Raw genomic sequence first — 25,804 nt, 5'->3', positions numbered from 1 at the left:
TCTTTCCTAATTTCCTGATAAAGAGCCAGGTGACAAGGTCACTTGGTTCTTACGTCTCAAAGAGGCAGGGCGGACCTCAGCTCTTAGGTCGGTGACGAATGGCGGGTGACACTCAGGCTGGACGGGGTGGGCACAGGGAGCACCCACGGCTCTTCTTCAGCCAGTGGCTGGCACGTAGGAAAGCTGACCCAGCACGGCCAGATTTCTCATCTTCCAAGAGAAATCAGAAATCTACACTTTGGCTGGAAATCTCATTTTTAAAAGTTGACCGCTGCTTTGAGTCTTCTCAAACACCCCACAGCCCATGTTAGCTTCCTGGAACTGGCTGCTACAGGCTCATAGGAGCATATATTCTCTCTACACCTGCTTTCAGTGAATTCACGTTCATAGCTTGAAACGTTCGTGGCCATTTAGGGAATATTTACATCACAGAAACAGGCAAATGCTGCAATGCAAGTCAGGCTCTTGTTTCTTTGCTCTTTAAGCTGCCACCAAACATTTCTCAGCACATCTCCACCTGTGGGCCAAACAAATCATGGCACCTCTGGCCAAAGCTGCAACTTCTAATTTAAATATTAAACTAGAAGTGGTGGTGGTGGTGTAGTCGCTCAGTCTGACTAAACTCAACTCTTGAGACCCCATAGACTGTAGCCCACAGGGCTCCTCTGTCCATGGGATTCTCCAGGCAAGAATCCTGGAGTGGGTTGCCATTTCCTTCTCCAGGGGATCTTCCCGACCCAGGGAGGGAACCTGGATCTCTGGCATTGCAGGCGGATTCTTTACCAACTGTTAAATAACCATAAAGAAGTAGCTGTTGTTCACTCACTAAGTCGTGTCCAACCCCATGGACTGCAGCACGCCAGGCTTCCCTGTTCTTCACCATCACCTGGAGTTTGCTCAAACTCATGTCCACTGAGTCACAGCCTTGTTGGGGCAAAGGGGCCCGCGTAACTCAATGAAGCTATGAGGCGTGCAGTGAGGGCCACCGGAAAAGGACGGGTCAGAGTGAAGAGCTCTGACAAACCCTGGTCCACGGGGGAGGGAAAGGCAACTGCTCCAGTATTCTTGCCGTGAGAACCCCCTTTAGTTCAGTTCAGTCCAGTTCAGTCGCTGGGTTGTGTCCGACTCTTTGATCGTGTCCGACTCTTTGATCGTGTCCGACTCTTTGATCGTGTCCGACTCTTTGATTGTGTCCGACTCCTTGCGACCCCATGGACTGCAGCACTCCAGGCCTCCCCGTCCATCCCCAACTCCCAGTTTGCTCAAATGCACGCCCATCGAGTCGGTGATGCCATCCAACCATCTCATCCTCATGAGAACCCCATGAACAGAAGTAGTATATAAATGCAAGGAAGCGCTATGTGTTCCCGACCTGGTGCTGACAACGAAGAGTGCACGTGGCGCCGCGGGCGCGTGGAGGGGCAGGCTGAGGCGCGGGGCGCCCCAGCTGAGAGCGGAGGAAGGGCGCAGGAGGCTGCTCTGAGCCGAGCCGCGGCCTGAAGACCGCGCGCTCTCTACACGCGGCTGTAACGCTCGCTGCCGCCCCGCGGCTCCGAGCGGCTCCGGCATCTTCTGCTCCGTGGCGATCCTCCGGGGACCGCAACAGCCTGAGCTGTCTTCTGAATCACCAGGAAAAGCTGAGACTGTGCAGTGATGGGGCAGTAAGAGTGCTTCAAGCCAGTTTTCAAACAGCTGCGTGTGGATTAAAGCTCTGCCAGCCACCCAAGGAGCAGTGATAAACGACCGTTTCCCCTTTGCTCTTCATTCAAAGTCCGCCTAACCTCGGCGGGGTTCTCAGTTCCTGTTTCTGTGACACGGAGCTTTCGGCAGTCTGGGGAAGCCTGCCGCTCTCCACTGTCTCAGAATGTTTTGTTTTTGTTTTTTAATGAGTGAAATAAAGTGCATACGACTACAAAAGCCATTACATTAAAGTTATGAAACTGGGAGACAGACGCTGGTGCATTGCGTGTACCGCGTGCTCAGCCGTGTCCGACTCTCAGCCGTCCCACGGACGTCTCGGCGTCCCTCCAGGCGCCTCTGTCCATGGAATTTTCTAGGCATGTGGGTTGCTGTTTCCTATTCCAGGGGATCTAACCTGTGTCTCCTGCATTGCAGGTAGATTCTCTACCCGCTGAGCCATCAGGGCGTCCCATGATACAGTATGTGAGCAACCTTACTATAAGAGTAGATAACAAGAACAGGTCTAACAACCACCCTAAGTCTGCAGTGTGACGAAGGGCTGGCACGCTGGCGTGTGCCACATGCTTAGGTGAGAACAACCCATCGCTGATTTCTGCTGGTGACAAAGCTGCAGGGGCTACTCGTTCTGCCTCTGAGCGGTTCTCTACACTCTCCACTGAAGGAAATCCTAGAGGCTGCTCAGTCAGAGGTCAGTGAACACAAAGATGGAATTCTTTTCCCATCCAAATGTCTAGCCTCCTTACAGTGATACTTGAAAACAACAGAACATTATTGAAAGAGATTAAAGGAAAGGAAAGGAAAGTGAAGTCGCTCAGTCGTGTCTGACTCTTTGCGACCCCATGGACTGTCGCCTACCAGGCTCCTCTGTCCATGGGATTTTCCAGGCAAGAATACTGGAGTGGGGTGCCATTCCCTTCTCCAGGAGATCTTCCCAACCCAGGGATTGAACCCGGGTCTCCCGCACTGTAGATAGATGCTTTACCATCTGAGCCACCAGAGAAGTCATTATTGAAAGAGATTAAAGGATCCAAATAAATGAAAAGACACGTCATGGATTATAACACATAATATTTTAAAAATCACAATATTCCCCTAGTTGATGTACAGAGCCAACACAAGCCTTCTTTGCAGAAACTGACAAGCTGATCTTAAAATGCACACGAAAGTTCAAGGCACCCGTAATAGCCAAAACAATTCTGAAGAAGAACAACAACCCTGGAGGACTCACACTTCCTGATTTCACAATTAACCACAAGGTTATAGTAGCCCCGGCAGTGTGGAGCTTGCTGAGGACACACATGGAGATCAGTGGGACAGAACTGAGAGTTCAGAAATCAACCCTCACATTCATGGGGTTGATGAATTCAACTGAAAATTCAACTGATTTTTCACCAGGGAGTCAAAGCTATTCAAGGAGGGAGAGTATAGTCTTCTCAACAAACGCTGCTGGGGCTGGACGCTGCACGGAAACACTTAAGCTGGACCCTTGTCTCATAACGTGCACAACAACGGGTTCAAAACAGATCTACAACCTTGATGCAAGAGCCAAACTACAAAACTCTCAGAAGAAAACACAGGCACAAATCTCTGTGACACTGGATTAGGCGACGGTTTCTCATATGTGACACCGAAAGCACAAACAACAAAGTAAGTTGAAACAGGAAAAGAAAGGAAATGAAATCATTAACTTGAAAAGATGCCGCAATCGCATGTTCTCTGTACTGTCACTTACAACAGCCAGGCCTCGGGAACAACCTAAGCGTCCGTCAGCGGGAGAACGGATAAAGAAGTCGTGGTATATGTAATGGAATACTAGTCGCCCATGTTCTAAAAAGGAGGGCTTCCTTGGCTGTTCACTGGTTAAGACGCCACGCTTAACTGCACAGGTCACAGGTTTGATCCCTGCTCAGGGAACTAAGATCCCGTATGACACATGATGTGGCCAAAAAAAGAAAGAAAGTAGGAAATGCTACCATTGTGACAACATGGACGGATCGAGAGGGACAGACAAATCCTGTATGATGTCATTTATATACAGAATCTCTTTAAAAAAACAAACCCAGCACCTTAACTCATGATACAGAGAAGCTGCCAAAGGCGGGGGTGGGGTGCAGTGAAATGAACGAAAGGGATCCAAGGTGCAAACTTCCAATTATAAAACAGATTAAGCCCTGAGGATGTTTAAAAAAAGAATTATAAATGAAGAACTATCTGATGATAATAAAGACAGTAGGAGAATCGCAAAGAAGAACTGACAGTGTTTAGACCGATGCTTAATAGCAGGTCCTTAATAAACAGCTTCTGAAAACATTGTTAGAGACAGTCATCAGACAGTGGAGAAAAGAATTAATGAGCTGGAAGATAAATGGAGACTCACACCTGAACTATGGAGTTAAGCAAATAGATGAAAACAAAGGAAAAGTAGTTCATAGACCAAAAAAAAAAGGAATATCCAAGTAGAGAATAATAACCTCAAGACTGAAAAGCCAAAACAACCCCCTCCCCCCCCCCCGCCCCCCGCAGGATCGTCTGAACAAACCCTAAGAAAACAGTTTCCTACACAGCGCTGTTGCCGCACAACACTGTCCTTCCCTTCTGTCTTAATAAAGGAACCGTAACTGTGTTCACGTTAGCGACCAGCCTCCGTGCAGATGGCGCCTGGGCAATCTGACAGGATTCTGGCCAAGGAGATGTAAACAGAAGCGGAGACTTCCAGGCAAACTCTCGGCCAGGGACTGACTCGCTGGCACGCACTTTCTGCCTTTTCATCTCTCTCCTTCTGCCTTGGTGGCAGTCACAAGGCCCGGAGCCGCAGTAACAATTTTGTGAGCAGGAGGAGAGCGCTGCCGTCTAAGCCTGCCTGAGCAGGACAGAAAGACGGCGCCGGGACACCGGTGGCCTCGTGGACTATTCTCCCAGGGCTAAAACGCAGACCACTGGACTTCTCACGAGGCAGGAAACGCAAACCTCTATGCGATGAGGCCACTGTTATTGGGGTTTTCTGCTATAACACAGACTGTGGCTGATTCTGCATTTGTCATCTTCTTTTCCTTTTTAATATCTGAGACAAAGAAACAGTACGACAGGAGCAATCCAACCTCAAGACTGAAGTGCTAATACAAGCGGCTGCAACGCTGCAACGATAGACGTACGAGAAGCAGGGCGCACGCGCGCAGAAGCAGCCGGCGCCGAGCGACTGCTTCCTTCCTTTCCTCGCCCTTCCCCGGCGCTACATGGAACACTATTTTCAGACCACGTAGGAAAGCCGTTCTCTCCAAGGTTAATCATCTGGCATCTACTTTCTGTTTGAAAGCGGAAGCAAGGCTTGAGAAAATGCAATGGTAATAAGTAAATTATTGATCAAAGCTCAAAGGTCTAGAGGCATGAAAAGAAAGAGCAACTGAAATGAAGAAGAAAGTACAAATAAAGAAAAGCGCTAGAAATCACTAGAGGGGGTAATGGAGCGGATGTGTCGTCATCAGTTATTAGATGTGATGATTCAAGGCAGGTTCGTAGGTGCAAAAGTGTAATTTTTTAAAGTTTATATTCTGTTCCAGAGAACAAGATACATCGAGGAGTTGGCGAGACAAGGGGGTTAGAGAAAATGGGGCTGAAACCAAAGACGCAAGACTCTATCGTTCAGAGAAAGAAGCCTCAGTTTTATAGAAAAACATAAAAAATGAAGGCAGAAATCGCTTTTATCCTCAGATAATTTAGGTAAGATTTTATTCTGATTGCACTTAAAATGACAAAAAGGACACGCAGTCTACTGTAATAGAAGGCATAGAGTTGAAAAGTGAATAGAAAATGAGACAGAGAAAAAGACAATGCAAACGAGAGCAAATGTTAAATGTGCCGACTCCCCTAGAGAAATATTTTAAACTGTCAACGAGTATAAAAATGTATTAAACAAGTTTCTACTGGATAGCACAGGGAACGACACTCAATACCCTGTAATAAATTGTAATGGAAAGAAGATGAAAAAGAATATATGCATGCATGCCTGAAGCATTTTGCTGTGCCAGAAACTACAACACTGTAAATCAACTATACTTCAATTCAAAAATGGGAAATTAGTGCTCGCTTCAGCAGCACATATACAAAAATGGGAAATTAAAAAATTAAGTGGCTTACTTTCAAAATTACAACTAGAGAGATGTTCTAAAAGTCAGCAAGTCTCTGCTAAGATTAAATGCAGGAATTTAATTAAATGTAAGCGTTTAAGACACTTGGTCCTTGGAAGGAAAGCTATGACAAACCTAGATAGCGCATTAAAAAGCAAAGACAACACATTGTTGACAAAGGTCCGTCTAGTCAAGGCTACGGTTTTTCCAGTGGTCATGTGTGGATGTGAGAGTTGGACTGTAAAGAAAGCTGAGTGCTGAAGAATTGATGCTTTTGAACTGTGGTGTTGGAGAAGACTCTTGAGAGTCCCTTGGACTGCAAGGAGATCCAGCCAGTCCATTCTAAAGGAGATCAGTCCTGAATGTTCACTAGAAAGACTGATGCTGAAACTGAAGCTCCAATAGTTTGGCCACCTGATGTGAAGAGCTGACTCATTGGAAAAGACCCTGATGCTGGGAGGGATTGGGGGCAGGAGGAGAAGGGGACGACAGAGGATTAGATAGCTGGATGGCATCACCGACTTGATGGACGTGAGTTTGAGCGAGCTCTGGGTAAAGGACAGGGAAGCCTGGTGTGCTGAGGCAACAGTTTAAAAATAGATGTTAGCATATAAAGCATTAAGAGATAAACAAAAGTATTAACAGAATTTAAAGCTACTCAAGTGATGAAATCAATAACACTGAATGTATATGTCCTCAGACACACAACGTTGTATATATATATATATATATATATTTTTTTTTTTTTTTACTATGTTTAGAGGGTGGGGATTATGTCCCTCCTGCTCCAAAATTCTGTAACATAAAAAAACCCAGCTGAGATATATACAGATACCAGGATGTAAAGAAACAGTCAAGTGAAAAAAAAAACAGAACTCTGGAAAATGCACATTCTCAAATCATTATGTGATACTTTTAGAAATAAAGCATAATTATATAGCCAACCATACAGAAACATTTTTTAAAAAGCCCTTTTGAATAACATTGTGATGAGTTAGAACCAAAGAATGGGTGAGGATATTTATCTCAACCATGGAGAGGACTCACATTTATGAAAAAATATAGAAGAAAATGTCAGTCAAAATGAGTGTATTTGTTGTTCAGTGACCCCATGGACTGCAGCACACCAGGCCTCCCTTCTGCTGCTGCTAAGTCGCTTCAGTCGTGTTCGACTCTGTGCGACCCCATAGACGGCAGCCCACCAGGCTCCGCCGCCCCTGGGATTCTCCAGGCAAGAACACTGGAGTGGGTTGCCATTTCCTTCTCCAATGCATGAAAGTGAAAGTGAAGTCACTCAGTCGTGTCTGACTCTTAGCGACCACATGGACTGCAGCCCACGAGGCTCCTCCGTCCATGGGATTTCTTGCCTGGAAACAGGCAAGAGTACTGGGGTGGGGTGCCATTGCCTTCTCCGCAGGCCTCCCTATCCATCACCAACTCCTGGAGTTTACTCAAACTCATGTCCATTGAGTCGGTGATGCCATCCAACCATCTCATCCTCTGTCGTCCCCTTCTCCTCCTGCCTTCAATCTTTCCCAGCATCAGGGTCTTTTTTAATGAGTTGGCTCTTCGCATCAGGCAGCCAAAGTACAGAAGCTTCAGCATCAATCCTTCCAATGAATATTCAGGGTTGATTTCCTTTAGGATGGACTGGTTGGATCTCCTTGCAGTCCAAGGGACTCTCAAGAGTCTTCTCCAACACCACAGTTCAAAAGCATCAATTTTTTTGGCACTCAGCCTTCTTTACGATCCAACTCTCACATCCATTCATGACTACTGGAAAAACCATAGCTTTGACTAGACGGACATTTGTTGTATGCTTTTTAATACACTGTCTAAGTTTGTCATAGCTTTTCTTCCAAAGAGCAAGCATCTTTTAATTTCATAGTGGCAGTCACCATCTGCAGTGATTTTGGAACCCAAGAAAATAAAAGTCTGTCACTGTTTCCACTATTTCCCCATCTATTTGCACAAGGTGATGGGACCAGAAGCCATGATCTTAGTTTTTTGAAAGTTAAGTTTTAAGCCAGCTTTTTCACTCTCCTCTTTCACCTTCATCAAGAGGCTCTTTAGTTCTTCTTTGCTTTCTGCCATAAGGGTGGTGTCACCTGAATTTCTGAGGTTGTTGATATTTCTCCCAGCAATCTTGATTCTAGCTTGTGCTTCATCCAGCCAGGCAATTCTCATCATGAAACATGAGTGTATGTGAGTATATAAAAATCTTTTCTACATTCCAAAAAAGAGTCATAAAAAAGGTAGCAGAATAGGATAATTACTTTGAACCCATGTAAGTAAATACATACAACAGAGATAAGACCTTGATGTGTACCCCTGGGCTTGCAAGACGGCCCTTAGACAGCATAGAGAATCCCAGGATTCTTGGAACATAGTTTGAAAACCAGTTCCCTGGCTGGTCTCTAAGGTCAATCTGATTCATCAGATGCTTAATACTAGGGAAGACCCAAGACACAGACAGCTTTGGTGCCGATACTCTGCTCACAGGCAGAGTCAGGAAGTTGCTTATGGGATCAAATATGTCCAAACTGGAGAGAAAAATTCTGGGGGCAGCCAGATTCTAGGCACATTAGTTATGTGACGGGAAGAAGGCTGCAACTTTGAGAATGATCAAATGTTCCAATCAAAGGTACAGGCTCTGTTTAAATGGATTCCTGGGAGGTAGGCAGAAAAAATAAAGGAGGCTTCACTGGTGGCTCAGACGGTAAAGATTCTGCCTGCGATGTGGGAGACACAAGTTCGATCCCTGGGTCAGAAAGATCCCTCCGCAGAAGGGAATGGCAACCCACTCCAGAATTCTTGCCTGGAGAATTCCACCCAAACCTTTTACCATCCTGAGAGTCTGCTAAACAGATCATCTCTGTCTTCTTCTATGATCCCAGGTCACCTAAGGGCCATCACACTGAAAAAAGGGGTTGTGACCTCTTAAACTGGCAATTCTTCCCACAAGGACCCCAGAGGCGGAAACGGCAAAGAAGTGGTGGGTCAAAGTGCAGGTTCTAAAGGGACAGCCCGCACCACTTCCACTGGGGGCTTCAGACACTGCCTGGAGGCTCTCTGAGGCTCACATCCTGGTCTGCAACCTGAGAACACTAACAGCACCTACCCTGACGGGGTTGTCCCAAGAATTAACATATTTAGAGAGGTATAACCTATGGTAAGCCCTCAATAAATTTCATAATTTTTATTAAACACAAGACTGAAAAATAAAAATCACATTTAACCCCCAAATCCAACAATTTAAGGATGGCTAAATAAACTATTCTACATTAATTAAACACATAAAATTCTTGGGAAAGGGAATAGGAAATGCTGTAAAAAGAAAGGGGAAGAAATAACACTACAGCCTTATGGATGACAACACGTATGCGCAGTCACTAGAATCAGAAGAGTCAGGAAAGTGTAACTGCCTCCAACTCGTCTTAGATATTAGAGGGCGTGCAAGGAGGCAGTGACCGTGTCAGAGTCACCTTCTTGGTGATCAAGTGTCCTGCACAAACAGATACTTAAGGGAACTCCAAAAATGAAGACGCTGCTGAAGATGGGACTCCCTGGCAGTCCAGGGCTAAGCCCCCACGTTCTCAGTGCAGGGGGCCTGGTTTGACCCCTGGTCGGGGAACTGGATCCCACAGGCAGCGATGAAGACCGGAGACCCTGCATGTCGCAACTGAGACCCAGGGCGGCCAAATAAATACATATATATTTTTTAATTAATCAACTTTAATACGGATCAAAGAAATTCTTACCATGATGAGATTAATTTTTACCTATTGGCACAACAATCTGCTCACGTTACAATGGTTATATGGAAAATGAGTGTTAGCTGCTCAGTCGTATCCGACTCTGTGATCCTGTGGACTGGCCGCCAGGCTCCTCTGTCCATGCGATTTTCTCCAAGAAAGAACACTGGAGTGGGCTGCCATGCCCTCCTCTAGGAAATCTTCCTGACCCAGGGATTGAACCCTCAACTCCTGCATCGGCAAGCGAACTCCTTACCACTGAACCACTTGGGAAGGCCCTCTAGAATACATTACACGGCGCTAATCATGAGCACGTCCAGGACACACAGAGGGCACCAGAATAATTATCTCTGTCTAGTTAAAATGAGTACAACTGTTGTTGAAAATCTGGTCATCAACCTGGAGGCTTGGGATGGGGGGTTACCGAGGGAGGCTTGAGAGGGAGGAGATATATGTATAATGATGACTGATGGGCGTTGCTGTACGGCAGAAATCAACACAACATTATAAAGCAATGAGTCTGGTCACCACACTGAGTGGCCTCCCACTGAGGTGGGGCTGGGCGTCCCAGACCCACACAAGCCACAGCCACGCTCTCAGTCCAAGGCCAGCACACCCCACATCCACAGAGCTGCTCTGTATGACTGCTCCTCACCTCCTGACCACCCGCTGGTGCAGGTCTCACCTCCTCTCCATTCCAGCCCCTCCAGCAGCTGGTCTAAGTCCTGAAGCTCAGGGAGGGGCCCACCTTGTCAGCAGCCTTCTAGACTCCAGAGTTCTCAAAATTTAACATGGTTATGATTTACCACAAGGAAGAACCAACCCAAGTGTCTGTGAACAGAGGAAAGGATAAACAAAATGTTCATGCATACAATGGAACGCTGCTGCTGCTAAGTCACTTCAGTCATGTCCGACTCTGTGGGACCCCATAGACGGCAGCCCACCAGGCTCCCCGGTCCCTGGGATTCTCCAGGCAAGAACACTGGAGGGGGTTGCCATTTCCTTCTCCAATGCATGAAAGTGAAAAGTCAAAGTGAGGTCGCTCAGTTATGTCTGACTCTTAGTGACCCCATGGACTGCAGCTCACCAGACTCCTCCATCCATGGGAGTTTCCAGGCAAGAGTACTGGAGTGGGGTGCCACTGCCTTCTCCCACAATGGAATGCTATTCAGCCATAGAAAGGAATGAAACTGTGATGCATGCTACACCATGGTTGAACTCTGAAAACATTATACTTAGTGAAATAAGTCAGACAGAGAAGTATAAATTTACTTGCACTTACACACGTGACCTCCCAGTAGGTTCTAACTCAGCTGGTCTGGGGCAGGCCTGAGACTCTGTATTCCTAGCAAGGTCCAAGGTGATGCCCGTCCTGCTGATTCCAGGACCACTCTTTGAATAGCAAGAATCCTCGAAGTGAAAGTGAAGTGAAGACGCTCAGTTGTGTCCGACTCTGCGACTCCATGGAGTGTAGCCTACCAGGATCCTCCATCCATGGGATTTTCCAGGCAAGAATACTGGAGTGGGGTGCCATTTCCTTCTCCAGAGGGTCTTCCCGACCCAAGGCAAACCCGGGTCTCTCGCACTGTGGTACTGACTTTACCATCTGAGCCACCAGGGAAATCCCTAATTCTGAATCGTCCAGGGTGGTCTCCCTTTCCAACCCTAGCCCAGCTCCTATCACACATGCCCTAAGCGCACTCCACGTGCTGCCGACTGAGAGCCACCCAGGCGAGTTTCTCAAAGGGCACCAGGAGCTCTGAAAGCGGGCCCTAAACCTGCGCTGAGGCAAGCACCACCGTCCCCGCGGAGGAGTTCTCATGGACGGCGACGCCAGTGCAGAATCCACCGCTGGGAATCGGGCGCGGCCCTGCGCCGCCCTGCGCCTGGGCAAGAGGGGCTTGTGCTGAGCTGCGCCGTGCCCCGCGCTGTGCCCCGCGCCTAGCTGTCCACGCAGGCGCACAGGCTTCCCTTTCACGATGATGGCGGAGACGCTGTGGGGAAGATCACTCATTGTATTATCTTGTCCTTTTCATGACAGTCTATAGAAGACATTATTATTCACACTTAAGAAGAGGTGGGTGTTTTCTAAGCAGTCAGACTGAGTAAAAGCAATCATTTAATGGCTGTCCTTGCCTCTTTCAACAACTGGAAAACTCACAGGCAGCTCTGGGGCTCGTTTTTGACAATCGCGTAGGCCCTCCTGACACATCTTTCTGTGTATTAACACTTTGCGGCTTAACTGTTCTATTCCACTCGGGTTTCCTCACCCCCTCCCAGTCTTAAATCCACTCGGATCCATTTCTAGCACACTGTGCACACGTCTGGTAGGCGTCCGTGTGTTCACCAGGATCGAGCTTTGCCCACTCTGGGCTCTCGGGAGAGGTGTGGTTCTCCAGGTGCTCGATGTGGTCAATGAAACACACGTGGAGGTGGCCTGTTCCACCAGGCAGTGGCCGTTCACTGCCAGTGCCCCACTCCTCAGCCCTTCCTGCCCCTTCCTCAGCAGTCCTGGGGACATCAGCTGATGAACATCAGCCAGAAGCTAAAAGAAGCCTGGAACACCGGGCCAACCCAGCAGACAACTGTCCTGGGGAGGCCCCTCGCCCACAATGCACTCTGGGGTGGTAAGACGTAATCTCTTATCATATTAAGCTACTGAGAGTCCCTTGGGCTGCAAGGAGATCCAACCAGCCCATCCTAAAGGATATCAGTCCTGGGTGTTCATTGGAAGGACTGATGTTGGAGCTGAAACTCCAATACTTTGGCCACCTGATGTGAAGAGCTGACTTACTTGAAAAGACCGTGATGCTGGGAAAGACTGAAGGCAGGAGAAGGGGACGACAGAGGATGAGATGGTTGGATGGCATCACCGACTCAATGGACATGAGTTTGGGTAAACTCCAGGAGCTGGTGATGGACAGGGAGGCCTGGCGTGCTGCAGTCCATGGGGTAGCAGAGAGTCAGACATGACTGAGCGACTGAACTGAACTGAACAGAGATTATGGAGTAGCCCAAGGCTTTAAGCCTACCCTGACCATATCAGTTTGCAAATGATCTCATCTCCTTTGTGGACAAAAGCTGAGTTATAAATACACAGGCAAGCACAGAAGCAAACGCCTAACAGATGCCTGCCTGAGTGAAAAGGGCACTTACAGAGGCTCACCCACAGGTTACACTGGTCACCTACTTCTCCAGCTGCACTTCAAGCTCATTCTTGCTTCAGGGCTGCTCACCAGCCTCTTTCAGAACCAACATCCCTGAGATGCGTTTTAATATTCTGATCTGACTTTCCGCACTGTGGTGAAATATACAGAACATCTGTCATTTCACCCGTTCATAAGTGCACAATTCACTGGTATTAAACGTATTCAGACTGTTACATAACTATCCCCACTATTTACAGCCAAAACTTTCTTTATTATTCCCCACAAAAATTTCATTAAACAAGCCTTCCTTTCTTCCCTCGGCTCCTGGTGGTCTCTTTTCTGCTTTTCATCCCTATGAAGAGTGCCTATCCTCGGCACCTCATGTAAGTGGAATTATATTTGTCCTTCTGTGTCTGGTGTATTTCACGCAGTATGTTTTCAAGGTCTATCCATGTGGCAGCAAACACCACAACCTCATTCCTTTTTATAGCTGAGGAACACTGCACTGTAGGCGTGCACATTTTTAATCCATTCGTCTGATGCTGGACACTCGGGCTGGTTCCACCTGTTGGCTCTTGTGGCAGCGCCTCAGTGAACACTGGTGTGCAAATTCAGGCAGACCTCTTTCCCCTGCTCTTTGCTTTATTGTGCTTCACGGTATTGGGTTTTTCACAAATTGAAGGTTTGTGACAACCCTGTGACGAGGAAGTCTGCAGATGCCGTATTTCCAGCAGCATTTGCTCACTTCACATCTCTGTGCTCCGTTTTGGTAATTCTTGCAGTATTTCACACTTTTTCTTTATTGTTATATTTGCTCCGGTGGGCTGTAGTCAGCAGACCCTGATGTTACTACTGTAAAAAGACTGACTCACTGAAGGCTCAAGTGATGGTTAGTACTTCCTCGCTATAAGGCATTTTTAAATTAAAGTGTATACTTTTTTTAGACATAATGCTATTGCACACTTAATAGACTACAGTACAGCATAATCACAAATTTCGCACGCACGAGGGAGGCAAGAGGTTGCTTTATTGCGACACTCGCTTTACTGCGGTGGTCTGGAACTGGACTCACGACGGCTTTGAGGGGTTCCTGTATCTGTTTGAGTTTCTGCTTTCAATTCTTTTAGGGGAATGTCATGTGAAGTTCCATGTTTAAAGTTTTGAGAAACTGTCAAATTGTTTTTCACTCTGCTCTCACTTTTTTTTTTAATGGTTAACAACTTCATAATACATATTTATGAATCTCTGCATAATTTCAAACAAACACTTAACTTGTGATCAGTGTTTCCCTCTATATAACTTCCAGGAAAAGCCACTGCTCTGACTTCTAAATCGAAGACTTTTAATCAATTAGGGACCTCCCTGGTGGTCCAGTGGTTGGACCTTCGCCTTCCAAAGCAGGGGGTGTGGGTTGGATCCCTTGTCCGGAAGTTAAGATCCCCCATGCCTTGGGGCCAAGAAGCCAAACATAAAACAGAGGCAATATTGTAACAAATTCAATAAAGACTTTAAAATGGTCCATATCAGAAAAAAAAAAATTTAAAAAGGTCTCAGACAGCAGTTTCATGAAATCCTCAACAGGAAAATACTGTTTATGAGCATCATCCACGTCCTATGTAATGTTTCCCATATGAAATGCCAAGGGGGAAACATTTTTGAGGATTGTTGCTGTTTTGCAGTTGCTAAGCTGTGTCCGACTCTTTGTGACCCCATGGACTGTAGCATGCCAGGCCTTCCTGTCCATCACCAACTCCTGGAATTTACTCAAACTCATGTCCATCGAGTCGGTGATGCCATCCAGCCATCTCATTCTCTGTCACCCGCTTCTCTTCTTGCCCTCAATCTTTCCCAGCATCAGGGTCTTTTCCAATGAGTCAGCTCTTTGCATCAACTGGAGCTTCAGCTTCAGCATCATACTGGGATTGCGTACTGGGAAAAGGTTTATGCTTCCTTTTTTCTCATCAGAATGCCAGTGGGGGTCATGACTCTGCCACAGTACATGCAGTCACATTCGAAGCCTAAATAGTCATTGGTGACACTCAGTCCACGCGCCTGGGATCTCCTTTAACCAGTTCTGGGTGCACTGGCCTGATTTCAAATGGCCAGTGCCTATATCTTATCAGAAGGCTACTCTTGGGCTGTCCAGGGACAATCAGGCCAGAAGTATCTGGGAATTACTTTTCTGGGCTTCCCTGCATCCTCTAAGCAGCTTTTGACCAGTTTCTGATGGGCGTGGGTGTATGAATGCCCCAGCTCCCTTACCTGGGGTGAGTCTGGTTCGTGAGCTTTGCGCTGATCCCCACAGCTTCCAGCCTGGGATTAAGCATCAGCTGCCCGCTCTGGCTTCTGCCTCATAGCACACCCTGCAGTGATGGACTTCCCTTTCCTGTATCGGTTCCTCCCTCACCTCCCCGTGTCTCTTGAATCTGCCGGGAAACTGCTTGCACCGATTCTTTGCTCAGAGTCTACATCCGAGGGAACTCAAGATAAGATGGAGCTCCCCTCTGGCAATTTCTTAGATCCAGTTGCTTTCCATATTTCTGTTATTGTTTCCTAGTTCTAAAGTTTACTTACATTTTATGATTATTCTGCTGTAAGCTTTCTTGTTATCGTTACGTCAACATCTTTGCATGGTAAAGCATAGTGGCGCTAATTTTTAGAAGAAAAACCCGTCATGTAATACTACAGGTAAAATACACGACATAAATGGTTTATAGAACATGATACAAATTTAGAAAAATATGTATGTACATGTGTGTCCATGGGGAAAAAAGAACAGAAAAAAGGCACCAACTAACAAGGACCTATTGTACAGAAAACAACATTCAATACATTGCAACAACCTATAAGGGGAAAGAATCTGAAAAAAATAGGTATTACGTGTGTATACCTGAATCACTTTGCTGTACATCTAAAACTAACACGGCATTGTAAACCAACTAGACTTCAGTTAAAACATGTAATGTACAAAATGTCAACAATGGTTAATTTTAGGCGGAGTCATTACAGAAGGTTTTCTCTTCTTTACAAAGAACATGAAGCTTCCGTTTCCTCATCTATAAAATAGGAATAATCACACTTAACATATGAATCATGTTGATTAAAATTGCGATTAATTTATGCAGCTGGCTGCATCACATCCTCACATGACAATCACAGGGCGTGCCTAATGTGCCCCGGGAAAGGACAGCAAGCACCATTATTCCATCAGCAATTAATGAAACGATTTAAGGAAACGTGAGAAATGAGAGAGTAAAAATAAACCCATACTTACATAGTGCTTTGTACTTTTTAAAGAACAATTAATTATATGAACTCATTATCCTTTACAAGAACCTTTCAGAGGGGCAGCCTTCGGGAAAGAGTATGGGAAGGAGACAGGACTAATATTTACTCAACAGCTACAACATGCCAGATACCAACATGGGCACCTACAGATGATTCAGAGAAGGACGGGGCTCCGGATGTTAAACCGGCCCCGGTCACAGGCAGGATGGAGAGCCCCGACTGCACACTCGGTCCAGTGTCCTCCTGTCCCGCGGCTACGGTGCTCCATTTGCGCCCCAGGTGAGCTCACACGCCCACCCATCCACAACGCCCGAGGTTCCCTGGCCTTGGTGTTCACCGGTCTACTCCCATTCTGCTCCTTCCGACCTCTGTGTCCATGGGAAGTGCAAACGGGTGGCTGTGGAGAGGGTGGGGAGGACTGAAATCTCCCACCAACTGGCTGTCAGTCACTCAGTCGAGTCTGACTCTTCCTGACCCCACGGATTGTAGTCCGCCAGGCTCCTCTGTCCACGGGAGTCTCCAGGCAAGAATACTGGTCTGGGTTACCATTCCCTCCTCCAGGGGATCTTTCCTACCCAGGGATCGAACCTGCATGTCTTACATCTCCTGTATAACCCACTCCAGTGTTCTGGCCTGGAGACTCCCATGGACAGAGGAGCCTGGCATGCTGCAGCCCAAGGGGTCTCACAGCTGGACTGAAGCGGTTTAGCGCGCACAGACTTCAGGCGGAGCCCACGGGTCCGTAACCACGCAGGTCGGGTCTGTAACCACATGGGTCGGGTCTGTAACCACTCGGGTCCTCTCCTCCTGGCCTCCTGCTCACCGGCTGAGGCCCTGGGCTTCTAGACGAACCCAGGCAGTATTCCCTGACTAACCAGGCCCGAGGCTGATCTGTTACACTCAGTGCAGAATGTTTTCTCCTGGCAGAATGTCTGCCTAAGACAACCCTGAGTGGGAGCATCGGGGAAGTTCGTTGTGTCACCCGCCTCTTGGACAAGCTCTCTGGCAGCTCGGAGCCATAGCAGCAGGGCACCCCCGAGCCCCTGGAAGCCCTGCTGGTGCTCCTGGGGTTCCAGCAGCCAGCCCTGCGCCACTCTGCTTCTGGGAAGCCTTTCAAAGCCCCTCCTCCACTCCAGACCTCTGCTTTCTTCAAAATTTGTGCAGCATCTTCCCCAAAACCCCTTATCACTCATTACATTCAAGGGTGAGCAAGCCCTCGGAGTGCAAAGACCCCCACCCTTTTTCCTCCTGCTGGTAATAAAGGTGTAAGAGATGGTAGCCTTATGCCTCTCGCTCAGAAACTCTCACTAGCTCCCAACTGCCTCTAGTTCAGCTCCAGCTCCGCAGTAAAGCTCCCTCCCTCACCCCATCGGCCAGAAGACCTTCCTAGCTCTGTTTCCACTACTCCATACAGGTCACTGGGCCCTGAAAGCAATCCTCTCCTCTTCCAGAGTGTGAAGTACTTTTTGTCTCCAGACCCCAATCAGGCCAGCACTAACTGGTTCAGCCCATAGGTCCCTTCTGCAGACCCCAACCAGCTTCTTCCTGATAGAAAACAATTTCCATCTTCATTAGCACTTTCGCCTCCTTACCTCCAAACTCATATTTATTTTCTCTGTGTTAAGTAGGAAGTCATGGTTAGCCTTTTTAAAACGTGTCTCCCCCTCAAACCAGTGCTTTATGCAAGGCACTAACTCATTTCATTGAGTCCCTTGGATTGCAAGGAGATCCGACCAGTCCATCCTAAAGGAAATCAGTCCTGAATATTCATTGGAAGGACTGATGCTGAAGCTGAAACTCCAATACTTTGGCCACCTGATGCGAAGAACTGACTAACTAGAAAACACCCTGATGCTGGGAAAGATTGAGGGCAGGAGAAGGGGACGACAGAGGATGAGATGGTTGGATGGCATCACCGACTCAATAGACATGGGTTTGGGTGGACTCCGGGAGTTGGTGATGGACAGGGAAGCCTGTCGTGCTGTGGTTCATGGGGTCATAAAGAGTCGGACACGACTGAGCGACTGAACTGAACTCATTTAATAAATGTAGGTTCCTAGTCCCGATCTGTAAGCGTTCTCCTTAATATTCCATGAACTCAAGCTCAGCTTCCTTAACTAGACTGAGCATCTCCCATTACAGAGTGTCTCCAATTGAGTGAGTGAAGTCGCTCAGTTGTGTCCGACTCTTTGTGACCCCATGGACTGTAGCCTGCCAGGCTCCTCCATCCATGGGATTCTCAAGGCAAGAATACTGGAGTGGGTTGCCATTTCCTTCTCCAGGAGATCTTCCCAACCCAGGGATTGAACCCAGGTCTCCCGCATTGTAAGCAGACGTTTTACCATCTGAGCCACCAGGGAAGTCGTCTCCGATTGAGGATCATTCAAATCCCCTGGGGATTTTCTGAACCCGCAGATTCTGACTCCAGGGTCCCGAAGGGGCTGGGACTGCGTTTAGAACAAGCTCCAGGTGACTCTGCCGCAGCTGGTCCGCGGACCTCGCCGCAAACAGCAAGGAGGGCCTGTCACCTGCTGGTGCCTCAGCGGGTCCCACCTGCGCCGCCCGGCCGGGCGCGGGGGTGGCTGGACGCGGGGCCGGCTGGACGCGGGGCCGGGAAGCGCGGGGCCCGCCCGCCGCCCCCCGGGGCGCACTCACCGATGGTGGACACGACGGTGCCCACGAAGTAGAAGGCGCCGGGGAAGTCCCAGCGCGGGCGCGCGCCGTCCACGCGGACGCCGGCGGCCGCGGCCTCCTCGAAGTGGCGGAGGAAGCCGCGCAGCGCGTCGCGGCTCAGGTTGTGGCGGCGGCCGAAGCCGGCCAGGCGCTCCTCCCAGCGCTGCCGGGCCTGGCGCTCGTGCGGCCGCTCCAGCGCCGAGAAGACGGCGGCGCCGCCCAGCAGGTAGAGCGCCAGGAGCGCGCCGAGCAGCAGGAAGCGCGCGTTGTCCTCGTTCGCTCGGCCCGGCCCGCAGTCGCCGCCGCAGTCCCGGCCGGCCATGGCCCGGCCCCGGGCCGATCGTCGCCGGGGCTCCCAGGGAGGTGGGGCGCCCGCCGCGCGCTCAGCCCGCCCCGGGCCGCGCGGCCACCGCCTCACCCATCGCCTCCGGCCCCGCGGCTCCCGGGGCCGCCGCGTGGACCGCGCTAGCTGCCACGTCCGCCCTGACGCGCGGTTTCAAATCCGCTTTTTGGTCCGCCGCCCCCCCCCCCCCCCCGCCCTCCCGGGGCTGAGCCCGCTTCTGCGGGGCCCGAGGGTGCGCCGCCGTGCCCCCTGGCGCCCGGCCCCGCTCCGGGTGCGGGGGGGCGGGGCGCGTGGGGCGTCCTCAGGACAAGCCCCGGGCCCGCCCCCAGAGACGGGGTCTGCGGGCCTCGCGGGCTGACGAGGAGCGGGTTCCCGCGATCCCCGGCGCCTCGACAGTCGCTTCTCGGGCCGCCGACGGCTGCGACGCCGGGCCTCGGTCCGCTGGAGCTGCAAGTGCTTCCCCGCTGGGTCCGCGGTGCAGCCGGGCCCCAGCCGCGGCGTCGCGGGGGCCTCGGGCCTCTGGGGTCACCGGCCAGAGGCCGGGGCTCAGGGGCTGGGTGGAGCCGGTCCCCGGGGGAGGCACCCTCACAGAAGTCGGGCCAAGCGCGCTTCTCCGCCTGCGACCGCCGCGCGACAGCCGGCGGCCGGGTTGGCTGGAGGAGGAGACCAGAAAGGGAGGCTGCGGCGAGGGGGCCAGGAGACTATGGGCCCTTCCCGCAGGAAGCCCCCGTCACCGCGCCCGCATCGGGCGCCCTTGGCCCCCAGACCCTGCCCGGGGGCGCCCAAGTGTCGGGCTCGCCCGCTGCAAGCGAGCGCCGCGCGCCAGCCCCGGATCCTGTAGAGGCTGCGGAGGACCGAGGTTTGGAGGGGCGCGCGGCCGCCAGACAATGACCCGGGAGAGTTCCAGCTCCCGGGCCCGGCCTTGGCCGCCTCGGCGGGCTCGAGAGACCCGACAGGGCTCGGCTCAGGGAGCGCCATCCCCACCCGAGGCCGACCGGCCACAGGCGCGCCCGCAAACCTCCCGGGCCCCGCCCCGAGAGCCCGCTGTGCGGGGGCGCTGGCGCCGCGCGCGCGTCCCGCCTGCCGAGCAGTGACCCCTCCGGCCAGACCGCCCTCCGGGTGCTCGGCGCGCCCCGCCCGGCCGGCCCGCGCACTCCGCGCTGCAACAGGTGGAGCCGCGGGGCCGACCCCGGTCCTCCGACCCCGGCCGCGCGGAGCCGCCCCAGCGCCAGCGCCCACCTGCTGAACCCGGTCCCGCGGGGGGGACGCCGGGCTGCGGCGCTCCCCCTCCGGACGTGAACCGGAGAGGGGAGCTGGGGGCGGGGGCAGCTTCGCCGGCCCTCGCGGACCCTCCAGGGCCGGGAGGGGGCGCTCAGTCCCCTCCAGACTCGTCTCGCCCCCACCCGCACTCCCGGCCCCACCGGAATCACCGGCCCTGGCCTGCGGGGGTGAAGGCGGATCCCGGAGGAAAAGATGCGTGGGCACCTTCCAATGAACGAGAATTTCCTCGCCTCCTGAGAGAGTGGCCCTGGACTCAGGGCCCACCCACCGATCCTGCCAGGAGCAGAGAATTAAGACACAAACACTTCCAGGTGCCTGTCCGCCTGTCACCAAGTCCTGATGCTGCTAGTTCAGTTCAGTTACTCAGTCGTGTCCGACTCTTTGCGACCCCATGAACCGCAGCACGCCAGGCCTCCGTGTCCATCCCCAACTCCCGCGGTTTAGTCAAACGCATGTCCATCAAGTCAGTGATGCCATCCAGTCATCTCATCCTCTGTCGTCCCCTTCTCCTCCTGCCCTCAATGTTTCCCAGCATCAGGGTCTTTTCAAATGAGTCAGCTCTTCGCATCAGGTGGCCAGAGTACTGGAGTTTCAGCTTCAACATGAGTCCTCCCAATGCTGCTCTCAGTGTTCCCCTCTAGTTTCTCTCGTTCTCCACTCCCGGATGCCCTGCTTTTATCTAGCCTCTTGGGAGCAAGGGCTTTAGAGAACAACGCTTATAGGAAGAGCATGTGTGACCGACCACCCAGGGCGAGTCCTGTGATGAGTCCCCCACCGCCATGTGGAAAGAATGTTACGGTGAATTGCCTTGTCCTCAACGAACGTTTTACTATACTTGCTTTCTTACGTATCTGTCCATCCCTCTTTCCCTCCATCAACTCAGCTCGTTTGGATTCATTTCAAAGTTGCAGACATCAGTGCCCTCCTCCTCCCCACCCCCACCCTGCACTTCTCCCTGCGTTTTACTTTCTGGAGTTCAGTGCTGTTGCTTAGTCACTAAATCGTGTCTGACTTGTTGAGACCCCATGGACTGTAACTCGCCAGGCTCCTCCGTCCATGGATTTTCCAGGCAAGAATACTGGAGTGGGTTGCCATTTCCTTCTCCAGAGGATCTTCGGGACCCAGGGATTGAACCCCTGCATTGCAGGGAGATTCTTTACCTCTGAGTCACCTGGGAAGCCAGTAGAGATCAATACAACCCTACTTACTTACAGATTCTGCTCTTTGGGAATAAAATTTACATACTATGAAATGCACACATCTTAAGTGTACCATTAAATGAGTTCTGGCAAATGCATTCACTCTTGCAAATTAAACACGTATCTATCCAACCTATCCACCAAACATCCCAGGTCCCTTCCCAGCAAGTTCCCAACCACATTCCTACAGAGGAAATGAGTGTTCTGAATTTTTCTGTCATCAACTTTTCCCTTTGTAGAAATTAGTTTTGCTTGCTCTAGATCTTCATATAAATGGATTCAGTTATGTATTCTTTTGTGTAAAGCACTGCATTTCTGAGATCTAGCCATGTTATATATCTTACTAGTCTGTCCCTTTTTATTGCTCGAGTATTCATTCTCTCCTTACTGATAGAAACCAGGACTATTTAAAGTGCTTGGCATCCACCAGGGTATGACTCTCCTCCGCTGGAATTCTTCGGATGTTTTCTAAGATCCTTTTAATTTACACAAATGCCTAGGGACCTGACCTCCATTTATCTGTTTCACCCCCTTCCTCTGAGTTCCTGATCTTCCCTGAACACATCACCTCAGGGTCTTTGCACATGCTTCCTCTCTACTTGCCAAGTTTCCCTCAACTTCCATATGGACTTGGATTTCTTCCTCACCTCCTCAGGCCTTTCTTCAGTGCCACCTTATTACTAAGTCTTCTCTGATTACAATATTAGAAAGAAAGCGCATCAAGACTGATGAGGGAAATTTTATCCTCCTGCTTTGCTGTTATTTTTTCCTATAATATTGCCACTATCTGTTATCTGTTTGGCTTTCCTGATAGCTCAGTTGGTAAAGAATCTGCCTGCAATGCAGGAGACCCTGGTTCAATTTCTGGGTCGGGAAGATCTGCTGGAGAAGGGATAGGCTACCCACTCCAGTATTCTTGGGCTTCCTTGGTGGCTCAGCTGGTAAAGAATTCGCCTGCAATTCGGGGAGACCTGGGTTGGGAAGATCCCCTGGAGAAGGGAAGGGCTAACCACTCCAGTATTCTGGCCTGGAGAATTCCATGGAGTGTGTAGTCCATGGGGTCACAACATTTGTTGATTTGTTCAATTATCCCTGCTGTTGCTGCTAAGTCGATTCAGTCATGTCCGACTCTGTGCGACCCCACCAGGCTCCCCTGTACATGCAATTAAAAACCAGTGGACTACCAAAAAGAAAATAAAAAGGTGTTTGTCATCATAAATAAAACTGTTAGGTGCATTCTTGCACAAGTGTTTGTGGACGAATGTTTTCGTATCTCTTGGGTAAACACCTCGGAGTGGAATCGCTGGATCATAGTTCAGCTCAGTTCAGTCCAGTCACTCAGTCGTGTCCGACTCTTTGGGACCACAGTGGCGGTGTTTAATTTGTAAGAAGCTAACATTTATCCAAAGTAGCTGTACCAACTGACAAGGTACAGTTTTGGATGTCCAATATCCTTGTGAACATTCGTCAGAGTCAGCCATTTTAAATATACTGGTGGATGTGTACTGGTATCTCACTGTAGTTTAATTTGAGGACTATGTGGCTTTCCCCATGACTCAGCAGTAAAGAATCCGCCTGCAATGTAGGAGATGAGGGTTCGATCCCTGGGTCGGGAAGATTCCCTAGAGGAGCAAATGGCAATCCAGTGCAGTATTCTTGCCTGGGAAATCCCATGGGCAGAGGAGCCTGTTGGGCTACAGTCCATGGGGTTTGCAAGGAGTAGGACATGACTGAGCACCTGCGCTGACTAATGTGCTTGTTGGCCATTTGCACTGATACCGAACAGGGCCCTGTGGGGCTCCAGGGCACAAAGCCTTTCTCCGCTCCTCCCTATTCCTTTGATTATAAGAAACAGCCTTCATTCAGCATCCTTGACCTTCTCTGAGTTCCACTGGACAGATTCAAGGAGTTGTTAATTAGGGAAGGGCGGGGATGTGAGACCAGGAAGAAGCAAACAGTCAAGGGTAGCCTTGGGGCAAGGTCCTATTTCCCCCACAACGGATACACACACACAATATTTGTAACCTATTCTGTAGACACTGAAACTCCCTCCAGGTGAAGAAAGTTAATGATTGATGATGATAGGCCGCCCACAAGCATGTAGACTCCATACCAGTTGGACCTGAAAGTTGCTGATGCTGACTCCTAAACTTCAGTTCAGTCCAGTGGCTCAGTCGTGTCCGACTCTTTGTGACCCCATGGACTGCAGTACATCAGGCCTCCCTGTCCTTCACCAACTCAAACTCATGTCCCGGAGTTGACTCAAACTCATGTCCATCCAGTCGGTGATGCCATCCAACCACCTCATCCTCTGTTGTCCCCTTCTCCTCCCTCCTTCAATCTTTCCCAGCATCAGGGTCTTTTCAAATGAGTTAGTTCTTTGCATCAGGGGCCAAAGTAGTGGAGCTTCAGCATCAGTCAATCCAATGAATATTCAGGACTGATTTCTTTAGGATGGACTGGTTTGATCTCCTGGCAGTCCAAGGGACTCTCAAGAGTCTTCTCTAACACCATAGTTCAAAAGCATCAATTCCTCAGCACTCAGCTTTCTTTATAGTCCAACTCTCACATCCATACATGACTACTGGAAAAACCATCACTTTGACAAGATGGACCTTTGTTGGCAAAGTAATGTCTCTGCTTTTTAATATGCTGTCTAGGTTGGTCATAACTTTTCTTCCAAGGAGCAAGTGTCTTTTAATTTCATGGCTGCAGTCACCATGTGCAGTGATTTTGGAGCCCAAGAAAATAAACTCTCTCACTTTATTTCCCATAAAGAAAGAGTTGTTTCCCCATCTATTTGCCATGAAGTGATGGGACCAGATGCCATGGTCTTAGTTTTCTGAATGTTGAGCTTTAAGCCAACTTGTTCACTCTCCTCTTTCACTTTCATCAAGAGACTCTTTAGTTCTTCTTCATTTTCTGCCATAAGGGTGGTGTCATCTGCATATCTGAGGTTACTGATATTTCTCCCGGCAATCTTGACTCCAGCTTGTGCTTCCTCCAGCCCAGCATTTCTCATGATGTATTCTGCATATAAGTTAAATAAGCAGGGTGACAATATACAGCCTTGATGTACTCCTTTTCCTATTTGGAACCAGTCTGTTGTTCTGTGTCTGGTTCTAACTGTTGCTTCCTGACCCGCATACAGATTTCTCAGGAGGCAGGTCAGGTGGTCTGGTATTCTCATCTCTTTCAGAATTCCGTTTGTTGTGATCCACACAAAGGCTTTGGCATAGTCAATAAAGCAGAAATAGATGTTTTTCTGGAACTCTTGCTTTTTCGATGATCCAGTGGATGTTGGCAATTTGAACTCTAGTTCCTCTACCTTTTCTAAATCCAGCTTGAACATCTGGAAGTTCATGGTTCACATACTGTTGAAGCCTAGCTTGGAGAATTTTGAGCATTACTTTGCTAGCGTGTGAGATGAGTGCAATTGTGCGGTAGTTTGAGCATTCTTTGGCATTGCCTTTCTTTGGGATTGGAATGAACACTGACCTTTTCCAGTCCTGTGGCCACTGCTGAGTTTTCCAAATTTGCTGGCATATTCAGTGCAGCACTTTCACAACATCATCTTTTAGGATTTGAAATAGCTCAACTGGAATTCCATCACCTCCACTAGCTTTGTTCGTAGTAATGCTTTCTAAGGCCCACTTGACTTCGCATTCCAGGATGTCTGGCTCTAGGTGAGTGATCACACCATTGTGATTATCTGGATTGTGAAGATCTTTTTTGTATTGTTCTTCTGTGAATTCTTGCCACCTCTTCTAAATATCTTCTGCTTCTGTAAGGTCCATACCATTTCTGTCCTTTATTGAGCCTATCTTTGCATGAAAATTTCCCTTAGTATCTCTAATTTTCTTGAAGAGATCTCTAGTCTTTCCCATTCTGTTGTTTTCCTGTATTTCTTTGCATTGATTGCTGAGGAAGGCTTTCTTACCTCTCATTGCTTACTCAACCTTACCACCAACTCATCAGAAGAATGTCTGTGAGCTGATCACGGCCTCTTTGAACAATTACTATAAATGGTCTCTCTTCTCCAAGCTGAGAACACACGCTTTTGCAATCATTAGCACGCAGTGCCACCCCCCCCCCCCCCCAGCTTGCTGGCAAAGTAACAAAGCTGTTCTTTTCTATTTCACTCAAAACTCTGTCTCCAAGATTCTAGTCAGCACCAATGTACAGAGAAGCTGAGCTTTTGGCATCAGTATATCTGCTTTCTAAAATCTCTGTTGAATATCCATTTCTCTTTTTGACTACTGAGCTGTAGGAATTCTTTACATAAATCCAG

The 25,804-nt window shown here is 49.4% G+C and overlaps 1 protein-coding gene across 1 annotated transcript in view; it reads right to left on the bottom strand.

Annotated features, from left to right (window-relative positions):
* The window catches only part of KCNK13 (potassium two pore domain channel subfamily K member 13), a 106,000-nt gene extending 86,814 nt beyond the window's left edge, over positions 1–19,186 (bottom strand). Inside the window, exon 1 of the mRNA XM_070798016.1 lies at positions 18,673–19,186. Within this exon, the coding sequence (XP_070654117.1) occupies positions 18,673–19,012 (340 nt within the window). The 5' untranslated portion in view covers positions 19,013–19,186. The remainder of the gene's footprint in view (positions 1–18,672) is intronic.
* Positions 19,187–25,804: the final 6,618 nt, after the last annotated feature.

The sequence above is a fragment of the Bos indicus genome, chromosome 10 (assembly GCF_029378745.1).
Source record: "Bos indicus isolate NIAB-ARS_2022 breed Sahiwal x Tharparkar chromosome 10, NIAB-ARS_B.indTharparkar_mat_pri_1.0, whole genome shotgun sequence".
Taxonomy (NCBI): domain Eukaryota; kingdom Metazoa; phylum Chordata; class Mammalia; order Artiodactyla; family Bovidae; genus Bos; species Bos indicus.
The sequence above is the reverse complement of the archived record's forward strand: the minus strand, read 5'-3'. Positions and strand labels throughout refer to the sequence as shown.